Source organism: Pseudophryne corroboree, chromosome 1 (genome assembly GCF_028390025.1).
Source record: "Pseudophryne corroboree isolate aPseCor3 chromosome 1, aPseCor3.hap2, whole genome shotgun sequence".
NCBI lineage: Eukaryota > Metazoa > Chordata > Amphibia > Anura > Myobatrachidae > Pseudophryne > Pseudophryne corroboree.
In genome coordinates this window covers 872,715,199-872,733,912 of record NC_086444.1, presented here as the reverse complement: position 1 = coordinate 872,733,912, position 18,714 = coordinate 872,715,199, and the positions used below count along the sequence as shown (strand labels likewise).

The window sequence follows — 18,714 nt, the reverse complement described above, 5'->3', positions numbered from 1 at the left end:
CCTTTTAACCCAAGCACAGAAACAAAACAGCTTATTTGGGTTTGAAAAGGAAGTTCATTTTCAGTGTGCACAGCTGCGTAAATTAGAGGGATACCATCATCACCTGAATTGAACTCCAAGGGGGGAATCCAATTAGCTGTGGTGTTTGCTGTGTAGGGGACAAGCTCTCAGCAGTAAACCCTGGGGTAATGTCCCCTAACCCACTGATACTGCACAATCAATGGTTTTCCCTGTGCCTTAAACCCCTGAGGATGCCTTTTATTGCCACCTTTGTGGCTTAACGTGCGGTCAGCCGACTGAATCAGCCGGCGCAAATAATTAGCAGACCATGAAGAAAACTGGATTCTCCCTTTTTACAATAAATATAGTTCTCAATATTTCAAAAATTGTTTACTATGCTAATCTACTGTACAGTATATAGGCTTCTTAGGATAAAAGATACACAAATAGTTTGGTAAGTTCATAAGAGTTTAGAATCTAAATTAGGGTAGCAGTTTTGGACAATCAGTAGACAGGATCAATAAAGGATAAGGTAGTGCAACAGACATTATGTCTTTTTAAAATCATTTTTAAAGAATGCAATTTCTTTTCTCTAACGTCCTAGTGGATGCTGGGGACTCCGTAAGGACCATGGGGAATAGACGGGCTCCGCAGGAGACAGGGCACTTTAAGAATTTGGATACTGGTGTGCTCTGGCTCCTCCCTTTATGTCCCTCCTTCAGACCTCAGTTTGAATCTGTGCCCGGACGAGCTGGGTGCAGGACGCGGGGGGGGGGGGGGGGGGGGGGGGGGGCAGCAATTAGAGACCTCTTTGGCAAAAGTTTGCATAATATACAGTTGGGCACTGTATATATGTATGAGCCCCCGCCAAAATTGTACATGAAAGCGGGACAGAGGCCCGCCGTCGAGGGGGCGGGGCTTCTTCCTCAGCACTCACCAGCGCCGTGTTTTTTCTCCATAGCACTGCTGAGAGGAAGCTCCCCAGTCTCTCCCCTGCAGTTACACGGTAGAAGAGGGTAAAAAGAGAGGGGGGGGGCACATAATTAGGCGCAAAAATCAATATAAACAGCAGCTACTGGGTTAACATTAAGTTACTGTGTTATTCCTGGGTTAATAGCGCTGGGGTGTGTGCTGGCATACTCTCTCTCTGTCTCTCCAAAGGGCCTTATGGGGGAATTGTCTTCAGATGAGCATTCCCTGAGTGTGTGGTGTGTCAGTACGTGTGTGTCGACATATCTGAGGTAAAAGGCTCCCCTAAGGAGGAGATAGAGCAAATATGTGTGTGTGAGAGGGTGTCTCCGTCGACAACGCCGACACCTGTTTGGATATGTGTAATTAAGTGCTAAGGTGAATTTATTGCACAAAAGATTAGAGAACAGACAGGGAATCTACCCATGTCTGTCCCTATGTCGCAGAGACCTTCAGAGTCTCTCAATGCTCACTATCCAAAATAATAAACACTGATATCGACACGGAGGTTGACTCCAGTGTCGACTACGATAATGCAAAGTTACAGCCAAAACTGGCAGAAAAGTATTCAATATATGATTATTGTAATAAAAGATGTTTTGCCTATCACTGATGACTCATCTGTCCCTGACACAAGGGTACACATGTTTAAGGGGAAGAAAGCTGAGGTAAATTTCCCTCCTCTCATGATGAAAAAGAGCGGGAATCTCCAGACAAGAGACTGCAGTTTCCCACAAAGAATTCTCTGCAGTATCCTTTCCCCACTAGGGCCAGGATAGGATGGGAATCTTCCCCTAGGGTGTCACGTTTGCCCAAGAGGTAGCCCTGACGTAACAGCTATTCTCAGGGATCCTGCAGATAGCGTGCACATTCTGGTACACTACTCAGACCGGCGATTGTGTCGGCATGGGTTTATAGCGCTGTGGCAGCATGGACAGGTACCTTATCAGCAGAGATTGAGACCCTAGTATGTAGATATATATATATATATATATATATATATATATTAAAGATGCTGTCTTAAGAGAGAGATATATATATATATAAAACATGCCCAAAGAGACATGAGTATACTGGGTCCTAGAGTCAAAGCTATGTCGATTTCTGCTTGACGTGTCCTGTAGTATATGCAATGGACAGATGATGCCGACTTAAGAGGCATATGGAAGGCTGAGGATTGTGTGGAGAAGGGTTCTCGGACCTGGTCTCCACAGCTATAGCTGGTAATTCTGATATTTTGCCTTATATTCCTGCACAGCCTAGGAAAGCACGACATTATCAAATGCAGCATTTCGAACAAAGAAACAAGAAAGTCCGAGGTGCGTCCTTTCTTGCCAGAGGCGGGGGCAGACGAAAGAAGCTGCACAACACAGCTAGTTCCCAGGAACAGAAGTCCTCCCCGGCCTCTACAAAAATCCACCGCATGTCGCTGGGGCTCCACAGGCGGAGCTAGGCCCGGTGGGGGCATGCCTTCGTAAGTTCAGCCACAAGTGGGTTCACTCCCTGTTAGATCCCTGGGCAATAGATATTGTGTCTCAGGGATACAAGCTGGATTTTGAGAAGATGCCCCCTCACCGACGGCCCTGCCGGCTTCCCCCCACGAGAGGGAAACAGTGTTAACTGCAATTCACAAATTGTATCTTCAACAGGTGGTGGTCAAGGTTCCCCTCCTTCAACAAGGAGTGGGTTATTATTCGACCATGTGGTAGTCCCGAAACCGGACGGTTCGGTCAGACCAATATTGAATTTAAAATCCCTGAACATATACCTGAAAGGTTCAAGTTTAAGATGGAATCGCTAAGAGCGGTCATTGCAAGCCTGAAAGGGGGAGATTTTATGGTGACTCAGGACATAAAGGATGCATTCCTTCATGTCCCCATTTATCCACCTCATCAGGCGTACCTCAGAATTGCGGTACGGGATTGTCATTACCAATTTCAGACGTTGCCGTTTGGTCTCTCCACGGCCCCGAGAATGTTCACCAAGGTAATGGCGGAAATGATGGTGCTCCTGCGGAAGCAAGGTGTCACTATTATCACGTACTTGGACGATCTCTGCATAAAAAGCGAGATCAAGAGAGCAGTGGCTGAACAGCGTATCACTTTCTCTGGAAGTGTAACGGCAACACGGCTGGATTCTATATATTCCAAAGTCGCAGTTGGTTCCTACAGCTCATCTGCCTCTCCTAGGCATGATCCTAGACACAGACCAGAAAAGGGTTTATCTCCCGATAGAGAGAGATCAGGAGCTCGTGACACTGGTCAGGAATCTATTAAAACCAAAACAGGTGTCAGTGCATCACTGCACTCGAGTCCTGGGAAGGATGGTGGCATCATACGAGGCCATTCCCTTCGGCAGGTTCCATGCGAGGACCTTCCAATGGGACTTACTGGAAAAGTGGTCCGGATCACATCTTCAGATGCATCGGTTAATCACCCTATCCCCCAGGGCCCGGGTGTCTCTCCTGTGGTGGCTGCAGAGTGCTCACCTTCTCGAAGGTCGCAGATTCGGCATTCAGGACTGGGTCCTGGTGACCACGGATGCAAGCCTCCGAGGGTGGGGGGCAGTCACATAGGGAAGAAATTTCCAAGGGCTGTGGTCAAGTCAGGAGACTTGCCTTCACATCAACATCCTGGAACTAAGGGCCATATACAACGCCCTACGTCAAGCGGAGTCCCTGCTTCGCGACCAACCGGTTCTGATTCAGTCAGACAATATCACCGCAGTGGCTCATGGAAACCGCCAAGGCGGCACAAGGAGCAGGGTGGCGATGGTAGAAGCCACCAGAATTCTTCGCTGGGCGGAGAATCACGTAAGAGCACTATCAGCAGTGTTCATTCCGGGAGTGGACAACTGGGAAGCAGACTTCCTCAGCAGGCACGACCTCCACCCAGGAGAGTGGGGACTTCATCAAGAAGTCTTCACGCAGATTGCAAGGCGGTGGGAACTGCCACAGGTGGACATGATGGCATCCCGCCTCAACAAAAAGCTACAGAGATATTGCGCCAGGTCAAGAGACCCTCAGGTGATAGCTGTAGACGCACTAGTGACACCGTGGGTGTTCCAGACGATTTATGTATTTCCTCCTCTTCCTCTCATACCAAAGGTGCTGAGAATCATAAGAAAAAGAAGAGTGAGAACAATACTCATTGTTCCGGATTGGCCAAGAAGGACTTGGTATCCGGATCTGCAAGAAATGCTCACAGAGGACCCATGGCCTCTGCCTCTAAGACAGGACTTGTTGCAACAGGGGCCCTGTCTGTTCCAAGACTTACCGCGGCTGCGTTTGACGGCATGGCGGTTGAACGCCGGATCCTAGCAGAAAAAGGCATTCCGGATGAGGTTATTCCTACGCTGATAAAGGCTAGGAAGGACGTAACAGCTCAACATTATCACCGTATATGGCGAAAATATGTTGCTTGGTGTGAGGCCAGGAATGCCCCTACGGAGGAATTCCAGCTGGGCCGTTTCCTTCACTTCCTACAGTCGGGAGTGACTTTGGGCCTGAAATTGGGTTCCATTAAGGTCCAGATTTCGGCTCTATCCATTTTATTTAAAAAAGAACTGGCTTCTCGTCCTGAAGTCCATACGTTTGTAAAGGGAGTGCTGCATATTCAGCCCCCTTTTGTGCCTCAACGTGGTGTTGAGTTTCCTGAAGTCACACTGGTTTGAGCCACTCAAAACCGTGGAGTTAAAATTTCTCACGTGGAAGGTGGTCATGCTATTAGCCTTGGCTTCAGCTAGGCGTGTGTCAGAATTAGCGGCTTTGTCACATAAAAGCCCCTATCTGGTTTTCCATATGGACAGGGCAGAATTGCGGACCCGTCCACAATTTCTGCCAAAAGTGGTGTCATCCTTTCATATGAACCAAACTATTGTGGTGCCTGTGGCTACTCGTGACTTGGAGGATTCCGAGTTACTAGATGTGGTCAGGGCTTTGAAGGTTTATGTAGCCAGAACGGCTAGGGTCAGGAAAACAGAATCTTTGTTTATCCTGTATGCTTCCAACAAGCTTGGGGCGCCTGCTTCAAAGCAAACTATTGCTCGCTGGATCTGAAACACGATTCAGCAGGCTCATTCTGCAGCTGGGTTGCCGCTGCCTAGATCAGTTAAGTCCCATTCCACAATGAAGGTGGGCTCTTCTTGGGCGGCTGCCCGAGGGGTCTCGGCATTACAGCTTTGCCGAGCGGCTACTTGGTCAGGTTCAAACACCTTTGCAAAGTTCTACAAGTTTGATACCCTGGCTGAGGAGAACCTTGTGTTTGCTCATTCGGTGCTGCAGAGTCATCCGCACTCTCCCGCCCGTTTGGGAGCTTTGGTATAATCCCCATGGTCCTTACGGAGTCCCCAGCATCCACTAGGACGTTAGAGAAAATAAGATTTTACTTACCGGTAAATCTATTTCTCGTAGTCTGTAGTGGATGCTGGGCGCCCGTCCCAAGTGAGGACTTCTTCTGCAATACTTGTATATAGTTATTGCTTAAATAAGGGTTATGTTGGTTGCATCAGGGTTGATCTGATGCTCCGTTGTTGTTCATACTGTTAACTGGGTAAGTTTATCACGAGTTATACGGTGTGATTGGTGTGACTGGTATGAGTCTTGCCCTGGATTCCAAAATCCTTTCCTTGTACTGTCAGCTCTTCCGGGCACAGTTTCTCTAACTGAGGTCTGGAGGAGGGACATAAAGGGAGGAGCCAGAGCACACCAGTATCCAAATTCTTTCTTAAAGTGCCCTGTCTCCTGCGGAGCCCCTTTATTCCCCATGGTCCTTACGGAGTCCCCAGAATCCACTACGGACTACAAGAAATAGATTTACCGGTAAGTAAAATCTTATTTTATTTGTTTATCTGTTGTGATTCATATTAAATAAGGTATTTTTTATTAGCTCTTATATGATTAATTTCTGAACAGTAAACATATTGGTTCACCGAGTAGCGCCATTTGCATGACCACCCATTGTTTACATTTGTTACTAAGGCTTAATTTGGGGAAGCTGCGTGTCATTGATTGAGCAGCTAAAACTCAGAGGAAGAGCCCAGTAAAACCCCTCAAACCCACATTTTTTTACAGTGCAATATACATGTTTATTTAAAAGAACGCTTGATGAAAGTATTATTTAATTGATAGTTAAGAGAACAGAAGATTAAAAAAAACTGTGCCTCATACAAAGTTAAAGAGACCATTTTCTTCATATAGTAATGAATTTTACCCATTTATACATGAACAAAAAGAGAGCTGCATGTAAGTCAGAATTACAATTAGAATTAAATCAGAATTAGATAACATAACAACCACAGATAGTACCTAGCAGGCCTTGTCGCTCTCTCTCTTTCAGGTCACGTACGACAGAGAGACGTTGTTTGTAACGCGTGAATGTTATTTTATGGCTATCCAAGAATATCATGTGGTTCTTTTGAGCTATACCAAGGAAACAGTAAACAATATTATTTTCAAACAGTCAATCCAGCAATAATATATATATATATATATATATATATATATTATACTTATATATATATAATATACATATATATATATATATATATATATATATAAATAATATACATATATATATATATATATATATATATATATATATATATATATATATATACATACACACACATATACTGGTTGAGTATCCCATATCCAAAATGCTTGGGACCAGAAGTATTTTGGATATCGGATTTTTCCGTATTTTGGAATAATTGCCTACCATTATGAGATATCATGTCGAACGGACCTAAGTCTAAGCACAGAATGCATTTATGATTCATATACACCTTATACACACAGCCTGAAGGTCATTCAATACAATAGTTTTAATAACTTTGTGTATTAAACAAAGTTTGTGTACTTTAAGCCATCAGAAAGCAAAGGTTTCACTATCTCAGTCTCGCTCAAAAAATTCTGTATTTCGGAATATTTTGATATGGAATACTCAACCTGTATATATATGTATATATGTATATATATATATATATATATACACACACACACACATACACACAGTATATATATATATATATATATATATATATATATTTATTAATATTTATACATCTTATTTATTTTCACCCAAGTGGGGCTCTCCAACATGTCTCAAACCGGTGGCTCTGCTTAAAACATCCATAAAGCCACTTTTAAAAAAACATCACAGCACTCATTGTGCCTAAAATTCAGCATAATGTTGATGTAATAAGGCAGAGTTAAAACGTATCCGTCTGTCGATTTCGGTCAATAAATGACCGTTAAAGACCTCAACATCTGAACATCACCACCGCAGCAGCCAGGAGCCATCTGACACAGGGTGGTGATGTTCAGATGTTGAGGTCTTTAACGGTCATTTATTGACTGAAATCGACAGACGGATAAGTTTTAACTCTGCCTTATAACATCAACGTTATGCTGAATTTTAGGTACAATGAGTGCTGTGATTTTTTTCTAAAAGTGACTTTATGGATGTTTTAAGCTGAGCCACCGGTTTGAGACATGTTGGAGAGCCCCGCTTGGGTGAAAATAAATAAGACGTGTTTGCTTTGAAAGAAATCACTGAGTGCCCTTTTTTCAATGAACTCTATTTGCTCTGGACCAATCAGTAACAGAATTAAGGGAGCACCTACGTGGAAACATTATGGGAGTGTGCAAGTACCTATATATATATATATATATATATACATACACACACACACACACATATGTAAATAACATGGATTGTTAATCAAATAAAAGAAAAACTTTATTCACCTTCTATTACTGCAGGTTTCACATTTGTCTCTATTATATCAAGACGTTTGTATTTGTGTATCTAGGAAAAACAGATTAACGTTTACAATTCTGTATGATTTATATTGCTGGTTTGTTAGATAATTCATTAACAACTTCCTTCTACATAAAAAAACAAGCCACGCCTTCCGAGGCTGCATGTCCATCCCAAGCCACTGTTGAGATTACTTGTTGAAAAGTTTGAATTGCAGCAAGTGGACCATAATCAGAGACTAAACTCAAAAACAAGGGTTTGTGTCCACACAACAATTTTTATTTCACAGGAAATAACTTTTTAGATTTCAATATATCCAAATTTGAAAATGTGCAATAGGGATACGGTCATTAGGTCGACACAGCTTAGGTCGACAGTCATTAGATCGACCACTGAAGGTCAACATGCATTAGGTCGACATGGTCAATATGTACTAGGTCGACAGCTCAAAAGGTCAACATTAGTTTTTTTACATTTTTTGGACTTTTTCATACTTGACGATCCACATGGACTACAACTGGGAACGGTAACCCGCCTGAAGCATGGCAAGCAAAGCGAGCCATGCGAGGAGACAAGGTGCACTAATTGGGATTCCCTGTCACTTTACGAAGAAAACGACACCAAAAAAAAGTCCAAAACCCCATGTCGACCTTTTGACCAAATGCATGTCGACCTGCCATGGTCGACCCAATAACTGTCGACCTAAGTTGAGTAGACCCAGCGACCCATACCCGTGCAAAAAAACAACGCTGTGCTGCAATCAACTATTTTAACTAATATCAAAAATAGGATTTTGGTTACCTACCGGTAAATCCTTTTATCGTAGTCCATAGAGGATGCTGGAATCCACATTAGTACCATGGGGTATAGACAGGTCCACTAGGAGCCATTGGCACTTTAAGAGTTTGAGTGTGTGGGCTGGCTCCTCCCTCTATGCCCCTCCTACCAGACTCAGTCTAGAAACTGTGCCCAAGGAGACGGACATCTTCGAGAGAAGGATTTAACACAGATAGTGTCGAGATTCATACCAGCTCACACATACAAGGCACATCAAGCTAGCTTAGCTTGAAAACTCAGCAACAGCTGAAACATTACTTACCAAGTAACAATGCAATACATAACTAACCAAAGTCATGCTGAACCAGATAACGGTTGCAGGAAAACGAAGCGTTGGGCGGGCGCCCAGCATCCTCTACGGACTATGAGAAAAGGATTTACCGGTAGGTAACCAAAATCCTATTTTCTCTTACGTCCTAGGGGATGCTGGGGTCCACATTAGTACCATGGGGATGTACCAGAGCTCCCAGAACGGGAGGGAGAGCGCGGAGGCTCCTGCAGAACTGATTGACTGAACTTCAGATCATCAGAAGCCAAAGTATCGAACTTGTCAAACTTTGCAAATGTGTTCGACCCAGACCAAGTTGCAGCTCGGCAAAGTTGCAATGCTGAGACACCCCGGGCAGCCACCCAGGAAGACCCCACCTTACGAGTAGAGTGGGCATTAACAGATTTTGGACACAGCAGTACTGCCGTAGAATAAGCGTGCTGGATAGTGAACCGAATCCAGTGAGAAAGTCTGCTTAGAAGCAGGTCACCCAATCTTCTTGGGATCATATAGGACAAACAGAGAATCCGACTTTCTGTGACGAGAAGTTCTCTTCACATATATCTTCAGAGCCCTTACAACATCCAAGGACTTTGATGTAATTGAGGAGTCAGTAGCTACTAGCACCACAATAGGTTGGTTGATATGAAATGCTGACACAACCTTCGGAAGAAACTGCTGACGTGTCCGGAGCTCAGCTCTATCTTCGTAGAAGATCAAGTAAGGACTTTTACAGGACAAAGCCCCTAATTCCGACACACGTCTAGCAGAAGCTAAGGCCAACAACGTGACCGCCTTCCAAGTAAGAAATTTGACCTCAACCTCCTGTAGAGGTTCAAACCAATCCGACTGGAGAAACTGCAACACCACGTTAAGGTCACAAAGCGCCGTAGGTGGTACAAAGGGAGGTTGGATGTGCAGAACTCCCTTCAAAAAAGTCTGAACCTCAGGGAGGGCAGCCAATTGTTTCTGGAAGAAGATGGAGAGGGCCGAAATCTGAACCTTCACAGATCCCCTCAGGCCCATATCCACACTTGCTTGCAGGAAGAGGAGAAACCGTCCAAGTTGAAACTCCACCGTAGGAAACTTCTTGGATTCACACCAAGAAACATATCTCTTCCAAATACGATGGTAATGTCTAGACGTTACCCCTTTCCTAGCCTGTATCAGGGTAGGAATGACCTTCTTCGGAATGCCCTTCCGAGCTAGTATCAGGCGTTCAACCTCCATGCCGTCAAACGTAGCCGCGGTAAATCTTGATAGGCGAACGGTACCTGCAGCAGCAGATCCTCCCGAAGAGGAAGAGGCCTCGGCTCTTCCTGCAAAAGATTCAGAAGGTCCGCGTACCAAGCCCGCCTTGGCCAGTCCGGAGCAATGAGGATCGCCTGAACCCTTGATCTCCTTAGGAGCTTTAGAACTCTTGGAATGAGCGGAAGAGGTGGAAACACATACACCGACCGGAAACACCCACGGAGACACCAGGGCGTCCACTGCCACTGCTTGTGGGTCCCTCGACCTGGAACAATAGCGTTGAAGCTTCTTGTTGAGACAAGAGCCCATCATGTCTATTTGGGGTAACCCCCAAAGGTCTATAATTTCCTTGAACACCTCCCGATGGAGACCCCATTCCCCTGGATGGAGATCGTGTCTGCTGAGTAAAGTCTGCTTCCCAGTTGTCTACTCCCAGAATGAAGATTGCTGAGAGCGCCAACGCGTGTATTTCTGCCCAGAGGATGATTCTTGTCACCTCTGACATTGTAGCTCTGCTCTTTGTTCCGCTCTGTCGGTTTATGTAGGCCACTATCGTTACATTGTCCGACTGCACTTGAATGGCCCGATTTCTTAGAAGATGGGCCACCTGAAGAAGACCATTGTAGACGGCTCTTAGTTCCAGGATGTTGATGGGCAGGCCGGCTTACAGACTTGACCACCTTCCTTGGAATGTTTCCCCCTGAGTGACTGCACCCCAGCCCCGAAGGCTCGCATCCGTGGTTAGAAGGACCCAGTCCTAAATCCCGAACCTGCGGCCCTCCAGAAGGTGAGGCAATTGGAGCCACCAGAGGAGTGAAATCCTGGTCTTTGGCGACAGACGAATCCTCTGGTGTATGTGGAGATGAGATCCTGACCACTTATCCAGAAGATCCAGTTGGAAGGCCCGAGCATGGAACCTCACGTATTGGAGAGCCTCGTAAGAGGCCACCATCTTTCCCAAAAGGCGAACGCAGTGATGAACTGACACCCGGGCTGGCTTCAGGAAGTCCCAGACCATTGTTTGTATCACCAACGCCTTTTCCTGCGGAAGAAACACCCTCTGCACTTCTGTGTCGAGGATCATTCCCAGAAAAGACAACCTCTGGCTCAGTTCCAAATGTGACTTTGGTAGATTCAGAATCCAACCGTGGACTCTGAGTAGGTGCATTGAGAGAACAATGGACTGCAACAGCTTCTCCTTGGACGAAGCCTTTATCAGCAGATCGTCCAGATATGGAATGATGTTCACCCCTTGTTTGCAGAGGAGAACCATCATCTCTGCCATAACCTTGGTGAACACTCTCAATGCTGTTGAGAGGCTGAATGGCAGGGCCTGGAACTGGAAATGACAGTCCAATAATGCGAAATGGAGATAAGCCTGATGCGGCAGCCAAATCGGAATGTGGAGGTACGCATCCTTGATATCCAGGGATACCAGGAATTCCCCCTCTTCCAGACCTGATATCACCGCCCTGAGAGACTCCATCTTGAACTTGAAGTCCTTTAGAAAGGGGTTCAGTGATTTTAGGCTCAGAATGGGCCTGACCGAACCATCCGGTTTTGGTACCACGAAAAGGTTCGAATAGTAACCTGTGGTTTGTAAATGAGGAGGAACTGGTACAATGACCTGAGCCTCCAACAACTTCTGGACAGCTTCCTGTAGTACAGTTCTGTCTGCCAGTAGAACTGGCAAGCCTGATTTGAAAAAATCGGTGAGGAGGGAGATTTTGAAATTCCAGCCTGTATCCCTGGGACACAATATCTATCACCCAGGGATCCAAGCCGGACGATACCCAGACGTGACTGAACTGTCTGAGTCTCGCCCCCACCGGCCCCACCTCCAGGCCGCGCGGCCCACCATCATGCGGAGGACCCATGGCGTACCTGAAGCAGGCTTTTATTCCTGGGAACCTGCAGCAGCAGGTTTCTTAGATTTAACTCGACCTCCCCTAAAGAAGGTATTGGACGGTTTGGCCTTTCTAGGTTTGTTAGGCTGAAAGGACTGAGATGCTGATGAAGAGAAGTATTTCTTCGGAGCAGGAGCAGCTGAGGGAAGAAACGGAGACTTACCTGCTGTAGCCGTGGATATCCACGCATCTAAAGCTTCCCCAAAGAGAGTCTGACCTGTGTAGGGTAGGGACTCCACACTTTTCCTGGATTCCGCGTCGGCAAACCACTGGTGCAGCCACAGTACCCAACGAGCTGAAACAGACATGGAAGAGATCCCCGCAGCCATGGAACTTAGGTCTTTCATGGATTCTACCATAAAACCTGCTGAATCTTGAATGTTACGCAAAAACAATTCAACATCCCCTCTATCCATCGTATCAAAATCCTCTAGTAAGGTAGCCGACCACTTTACTATAGCCCTTGCAATCCATGCACTAGCAATAGTGGGACGTAATATGGTCCCTGAAGCAGTGTACATTGATTTAAGTGTATTATCAATTTTTCTATCACCCCGCTCCTTTAAGGCGGTAGATCCTGGAACAGGTAAAACCACCTGTTTTGAGAGTCTGGACACAGATGCGTCAACAATAGGCGGGTTTTCCCATTTTTTCCTATCCTCCTCAGGGAAAGGAAACGCAACCTGGAGCCTTTTAGGGATCTGGAATTTTTTCTCCGGGTTTTCCCATGCTTTCTCAAACATAGCATTCAATTCCTTTGACGCAGGGAAGGTTAGCAAGGCTTTCTTATTTTCAGTGAAAAAGCCTCCTCAACCTGCTCAGGTGTGGTATCATTTATATTTAACACATCCCTGATAGCCTCTATCATTAATTGCACCCCCTTTGCAAGAGAGGCAGACACCCACAACACATCCTGATTACCGTCTGTAGTATCAGAATCGGTATCCGTGTCATCTTGCGTGATGTTAACAAGCGCACGTTTATGGGGTGTATATAGCGGGGCGTCCTGAGGTACCAGAATCGGGCCATACTGCCATGGAGTTCTGTAATACCTGGGCTGCAGACTCATTACTCGCAAACCTGTCAGAAATCTGAGTAATCCAAGATTAGATAGAGGAAAACCAATCAGGTTCCCTTGCTGGAATCTGTGCTAAACCAGTGCTATCCTGATTACATGGAATGGGATCATCCTGTGAGGACATATCCTCCGCAGCATATGACACAGTGTCACTGGACATAGCTGAAGGAGACCACCAAACACTCCACACACACACACACAGGTGAGGGCAGACAGAGTCCCCACCCCCAAGAATGGCAAGAGAGACACAGAGATTGGAGCCGACCCACACACAGCGCTTTTACTAAAGGGAGACCCCTTGTCAGCGCTGACTGTGCACCTCAATAGGATACACAGTCGTATTGCAGCCTCCCCCCTTCTACAACCCCCTGGTACCGTTTACAGATAGCTGGAGTTGCTGTGGAGGGACCTCTTTCCTGGTCAGCGCTGTGCAGGCAGGAAAATAGCGTTGAAACGCTGCTGGGTCTGCTCTGAGGAGAAGCTCCGCCCACAAAATGGCGCTGTCTTCCCGCTCTTCTTCTGCTTATACTGGCATGAGGATTTAGTGCTGGCTGAGATCCTGGGATCCCGACAGGCTTCTGGACCAGTGTAGGGTGTAGCGCTGGCTCAGGGTGCCCCTCGCAGCGCCGCACCATGTACCGTTGAGCCATCTTCACACCGACCCCCCGCTTGCTAGGGGGATCGGTGTCTCACTCGCCACCGATTCTTCAGCTCTGCAAGGGGGTGGCGGCATGCTGCTGGGGCGAGCGGTCCCCTCTGGAGCTCAGTGTCCAGTCAGCGGAGACAGTGGCTCAGACCCCGCAGGGCGGACACTGCTCCCCCCCTCAGTCCCTCGCTGCAGGGAGGCTGTTGCCAGCAGCCTCCCTGTAAAACAAAAAACTCTAAAACAACATTTTACTAGGAAAACTCAGGAGAGCTCCCCTAGCTGTGACCGGCTCCTCTGGGCACATTTTCGAAACTGAGTCTGGTAGGAGGGGCACAGCGGGAGGAGCCAGCCCACACACTCAAACTCTTAAAGTGCCAATGGCTCCTAGTGGACCCGTCTATACCCCATGGAACTAATGTGGACCCCAGCATTCTCTAGGACGTAAGAGAAATAATAATAATAATAATAATAATTATTATTATTATTATTATTATTAATAATAATAATAATAATAATACTTCAATAATAAAATATATTACTGTGACGAGGTTATGCTAACATTACCAATTTATTAAAAAGCATCAATGTAAACATACTTCTAGGCAAGCATACATATAAAATATAGTGTCGCAATACAGTTCTTACATAGGGAAGAAATCTTTTTAAACAATACTACCAGGACACTGCAGTGCCTAGTATATGAAGTGGCTAGTTATAAAGTGGCAGTTAAAATCAATAGCAGTGTTATACCTGTATGTCATTAGTTACATCTTCAACTGATATCAAAATTGACTCCTTGTCTCTCCATCTCGTCAACAGGTAAATAATACTGCAGACTATTTCAACTGCCTTACTAAAGTTTTATTTCGGTAAATAATACTGCAGACTATTTCAACTGCCTTACTAAAGTTTATTTGGTAAATATTACTGCAGACTATTTCAACTGCCTTACTAAAGTTTTATTCGGTAAATAATACGGCAGACTATTTCAACTGCCTCACTAAAGTTTTATTCGTATAGGTCAGGACGCCAGTCCTTTAGGACGCTGCAGTGCCTAGTATATGAAGTGGCTAGTTATAAAGTGGCAGCTAAAATCAATAGCAGTGTTATACCTGTGTTAAACCGAAGGAAAACAGAAGGCAAACAAACCAACAAGATAACAGAAGGACTGCGTTACAACCACAAAACTCGGGATCATTATGTGGCCTCCCCTCACCTCTACCATGAGAACTCCAGGACCAGGCTTACCACCTCTCTAGCTGAGAACATCAACCCTCAAGATGAGCAGGGAATTGTGGTGGGAGAGCAACAGGACCAGGCTCAGCAGAGACATCTCCATTGGTCCTGAGTGTTCCACCCACATTCTCAAACCCACCCATACTATGATCTTATCAAAATAATGTTATCCCAATTTTCCTTCTGCCACTGGTTACCTGCTATTGTTTATCCCCCCGTTTTTTTTCTCTCTTCCACACTACTGTGTGCTTTTCCTGTAATGTTTACCTCCACTGATTGCACACCCTACCATTGCGCCCTACATACAGGGTACATCATACTACTACATTAGTGTCAGTTTTCCCATATATGTACTGGGCCCTTGTATGGCTCACCTCCCACAGTGTAAACTTTGAAGTGAGCACAACATGGCTGCCTCATCTGGTACGCTTGTGGATGGGATGAAAAATACATGGACCTGGTGGTTTTGTTGGAACCCTACTGTGAACTGTAGGAATCTGAAATCACCCCCATTTTGTGTCATCTCTTCTAGGGGTGGACTATTCCACCCTGGGTAAACCTCCGCTGTACACCCAAGATGGCTGCCGCACCTGGTACCTTGTGAGGGTGGAATACACCACCCTTGGAAGTTATTACCCAAAATGCCTACACCAATCATGCATTATGCTTTCTTTGTGCTTAAAGTTTTCTTTTATGTCTGTGTGGCTGATCTATTGCTGTATTACTCAAATCCTCTGTATTATGTGTCTGTAAAGCACCTTGAGTCCTATTGGAGAAAGAGCGCTATATAAATAAAATTATTATTATTACCAGACGCAAGGCCTCTTCCCACAGAGCTCCATCCAGCAACAAAATAATTGCTTCTTCATAATCCTAAAACATAGTGCATCATTGTTACAGTCAGATTGTACTTTAGCTCCTGTTCCTACAATATCAAGTTTATAGCTCTAAAAGGATTAGATTTCTATACAGACATTATATGATGGCATGAGACACAGACATGCTGACCAACTGGACTGTGTGAAGAGGTCAAAGTGCAAAGTATTAAATGTATTAATAAATGTTGGTTTTCTGGATTATGGTGAGAATGTAACAGTGAGTGTGGGGAATGGTGAGAGGATAGAAACAAGGATTTATGTTTGACTTCTATAATAATAATGGGCTTTTGTGTGAGCTAGCTTTGTTTTCTGTACGTTTATTTATATGAAAGCAACAGTTATTACTATAATTGGAACATGACCAAATTAACAGACAGAAAATACCAAATGTATAATTTGCTGAATATGTATTTTCATGCTGGCCTTTTTAGGTTTTTGTCCACTAAACTGATGTGAATATACATCGTATCTACATCCGGCAAACTGAACATAATTAATAGTCTAAATAAATAAATATGGCTCCCATGCAGTCCTAGTTCCACCATCATTGCTTAAATAAAGCAAATTTATACACTATAGCTAATTTCTATGCTGCCCCCATTCCACAATCACACCTACATGGCAAAATCAAATACACAACTGTAGTTTAAAGCAATAACTGTACATACATTACACAAACCATGCCTACAAAGTTACTACAACACAATGGCTATGTATCCCATGTAATTCTACCCAGTGCTGCAAACCAAATTATTGATTTACTGTTTACCACTGAGACTTGTGATAGTATTTTATCGTCTTAGGCCATATTTCTAACCCGTATTTAGAGAGGGTACACATCAAACCAATATCAACACGATTTGCCGTGTTGGAAAGACGGATAATGTATATCGTCTGATGTGTACGCTCAATTGTGCACTCTGTGGGTTGCATACATCTTCCGGTCTGCCATGCTACACGGCCATCCGGACGATGTCACAAGCGGCGTCATGCATATTAATGAGGGACAGAACAGTGATTTTTCCACCGTTCAATTAATCTTTCTAGTGTGTACCGGCAATCTGGCATGGTCCGTGGCAAAGAGGTATCATTCCTGATGTTTAGCTTACACCTCATGTTTTATAAATTGCCATGTAATTATTAAATGGACTTTATTAACAATTATTAGCCCACATCTACACAAACAACAATGATTCCAGCACACTACACAGGTCCCATGAGCATGTATACAATTCATGTGTTTGCTGGCCCATGTCTGCTTGAAGCTCCTGTGGCTTCCTTGATTTACTGTAGTTTATTAAATGTGATAAACTATAATAAAAATAAAATGTATTGTACATTCAACATATACTGTAAACTTGTCCAACATAACAACAGTAGAGGGAAAAGGGAAGATACAGTACCTCAGCATATTGTTCTAAAAGTACTGCTGCATTCTCATGCTTCCTATGCTCTACCAGTTTGCCTAGAAGACAAGAGGAAAACAACAGTGGACATACAGATGTGTCCTCATACATCTAGCCTCAATACGTTACATAGTGGAAGCGGCCTGGTGTGAGGGAGCTGACTGGTCCTGTCCAGGTCTGTTAGCGTCAGGGGTCTTTTTTGCCAAAAAATTATTTTATTCACACCACTAGTTTAATCAGCAGACTCTACCTCACATTTCTCTTATTCTTTCATCATTTATATTTGTTTTCGATCTGATATTACACTACAATGATAATAAACTATGTGCCCCTTAGACAACATTATAAACTTTAGGTAAATGCTAACTGCAGGCTACGCAGATTTTCCTTCTATGTTTCGCATTATCTGGGTATCACTCACCTGCTACAATTCTAGCCAGAGCTGCCATTTTGTCCTCTGAGTACTGTAGCTGGGAAGCCATGCACAGGATCTGCTGCCAATTACTAGACGCAATGAAAGCATCCAGAGCCTTCTCAAAATTGTTGCAGCGAGCAAAGACTAGACCAGCCTGTTCATATTGATGTTTTGAATGTAAATAATCTCCATAAGCATCATTAATTGACTGAAAAACAAAATGATCTGTAATTTGTTAAAGTGCATAATATTTATATTATAGACATAATCAATTTTAAAACAACAAATGCAAATTTTCCCATACATTGAGACGCTACTAACCTTATATTCATCAGACGTAACTGGGTATAGTCTTAAGGCTTCCTTGTATAGATTCTGATCTTTAACCAAGTTCAAAAACTCAATGAAATGTTCTGGGCCTGATGTGACAAAATAATCAATTAAGCTGATTCAAACTAATGTACATGTACGCTATACTCACTATGAAATGGATATACCATGGTTGGCTTCACAACACGGAATATGGTAAACATCTCTGAACATATTGAGGTGCCTCCAAAACATTAACTGTCACAAAAGTCATGAGAAAACAAAAACTACATCTCTGCTACATGGTGGTCAAGTCAATAAATTAGAATCAGTTATATTATAAAATACATGGCAGATAACAATATTGCAAAACCACTCTGCTTGGTGAAGCTATCTTAAGCTGGCCATACACCTACAGATTTATTGTCAGATCTGGCTGGTTGGAATGAGAATCTGGTAAAGGATAAGAGCAAATTACAATTTACCATTTGCTCTCAAATACTGGAAAATAGACACAAATGGTCAATCAGACAAATTGGTTAAATCCACATCTGTTTTTGTCAGTTCTACGGCATTTAGGAGCAAATGGCCCACTGTCATTTGCGCTCATCCATTACCAGGTTTTCATTCCAACCGTCCAGATCGGACTATAAATCTTTAGGTGTATAGGCAGCATTACTCAGGAACTACTGCTGCTGCTATGGCAACAAACATGGCCAGAGTAAAATGTCCTGTTGTCAGCTACACATGCAG

General features: G+C 44.3%; 1 protein-coding gene across 4 annotated transcripts in view; it reads right to left on the bottom strand.

The window, feature by feature from the left end:
• Window positions 1-18,714, bottom strand: part of ELP1 (elongator acetyltransferase complex subunit 1) — a 291,962-nt gene that overhangs the window by 19,586 nt on the left and 253,662 nt on the right. For 3 of the 4 annotated variants that reach the window (XM_063920051.1, XM_063920050.1, XM_063920052.1), the window contains 6 exons: window positions 17,974-18,071; window positions 17,659-17,860; window positions 17,235-17,296; window positions 15,764-15,826; window positions 7,718-7,778; window positions 6,275-6,388 (listed from right to left, as the gene is read on the bottom strand). In XM_063920051.1, the coding sequence (XP_063776121.1) occupies window positions 6,275-6,388; window positions 7,718-7,778; window positions 15,764-15,826; window positions 17,235-17,296; window positions 17,659-17,860; window positions 17,974-18,071 (600 nt within the window). The remainder of the gene's footprint in view (window positions 1-6,274; window positions 6,389-7,717; window positions 7,779-15,763; window positions 15,827-17,234; window positions 17,297-17,658; window positions 17,861-17,973; window positions 18,072-18,714) is intronic. The other variant, XM_063920054.1, reaches the window with a different exon arrangement.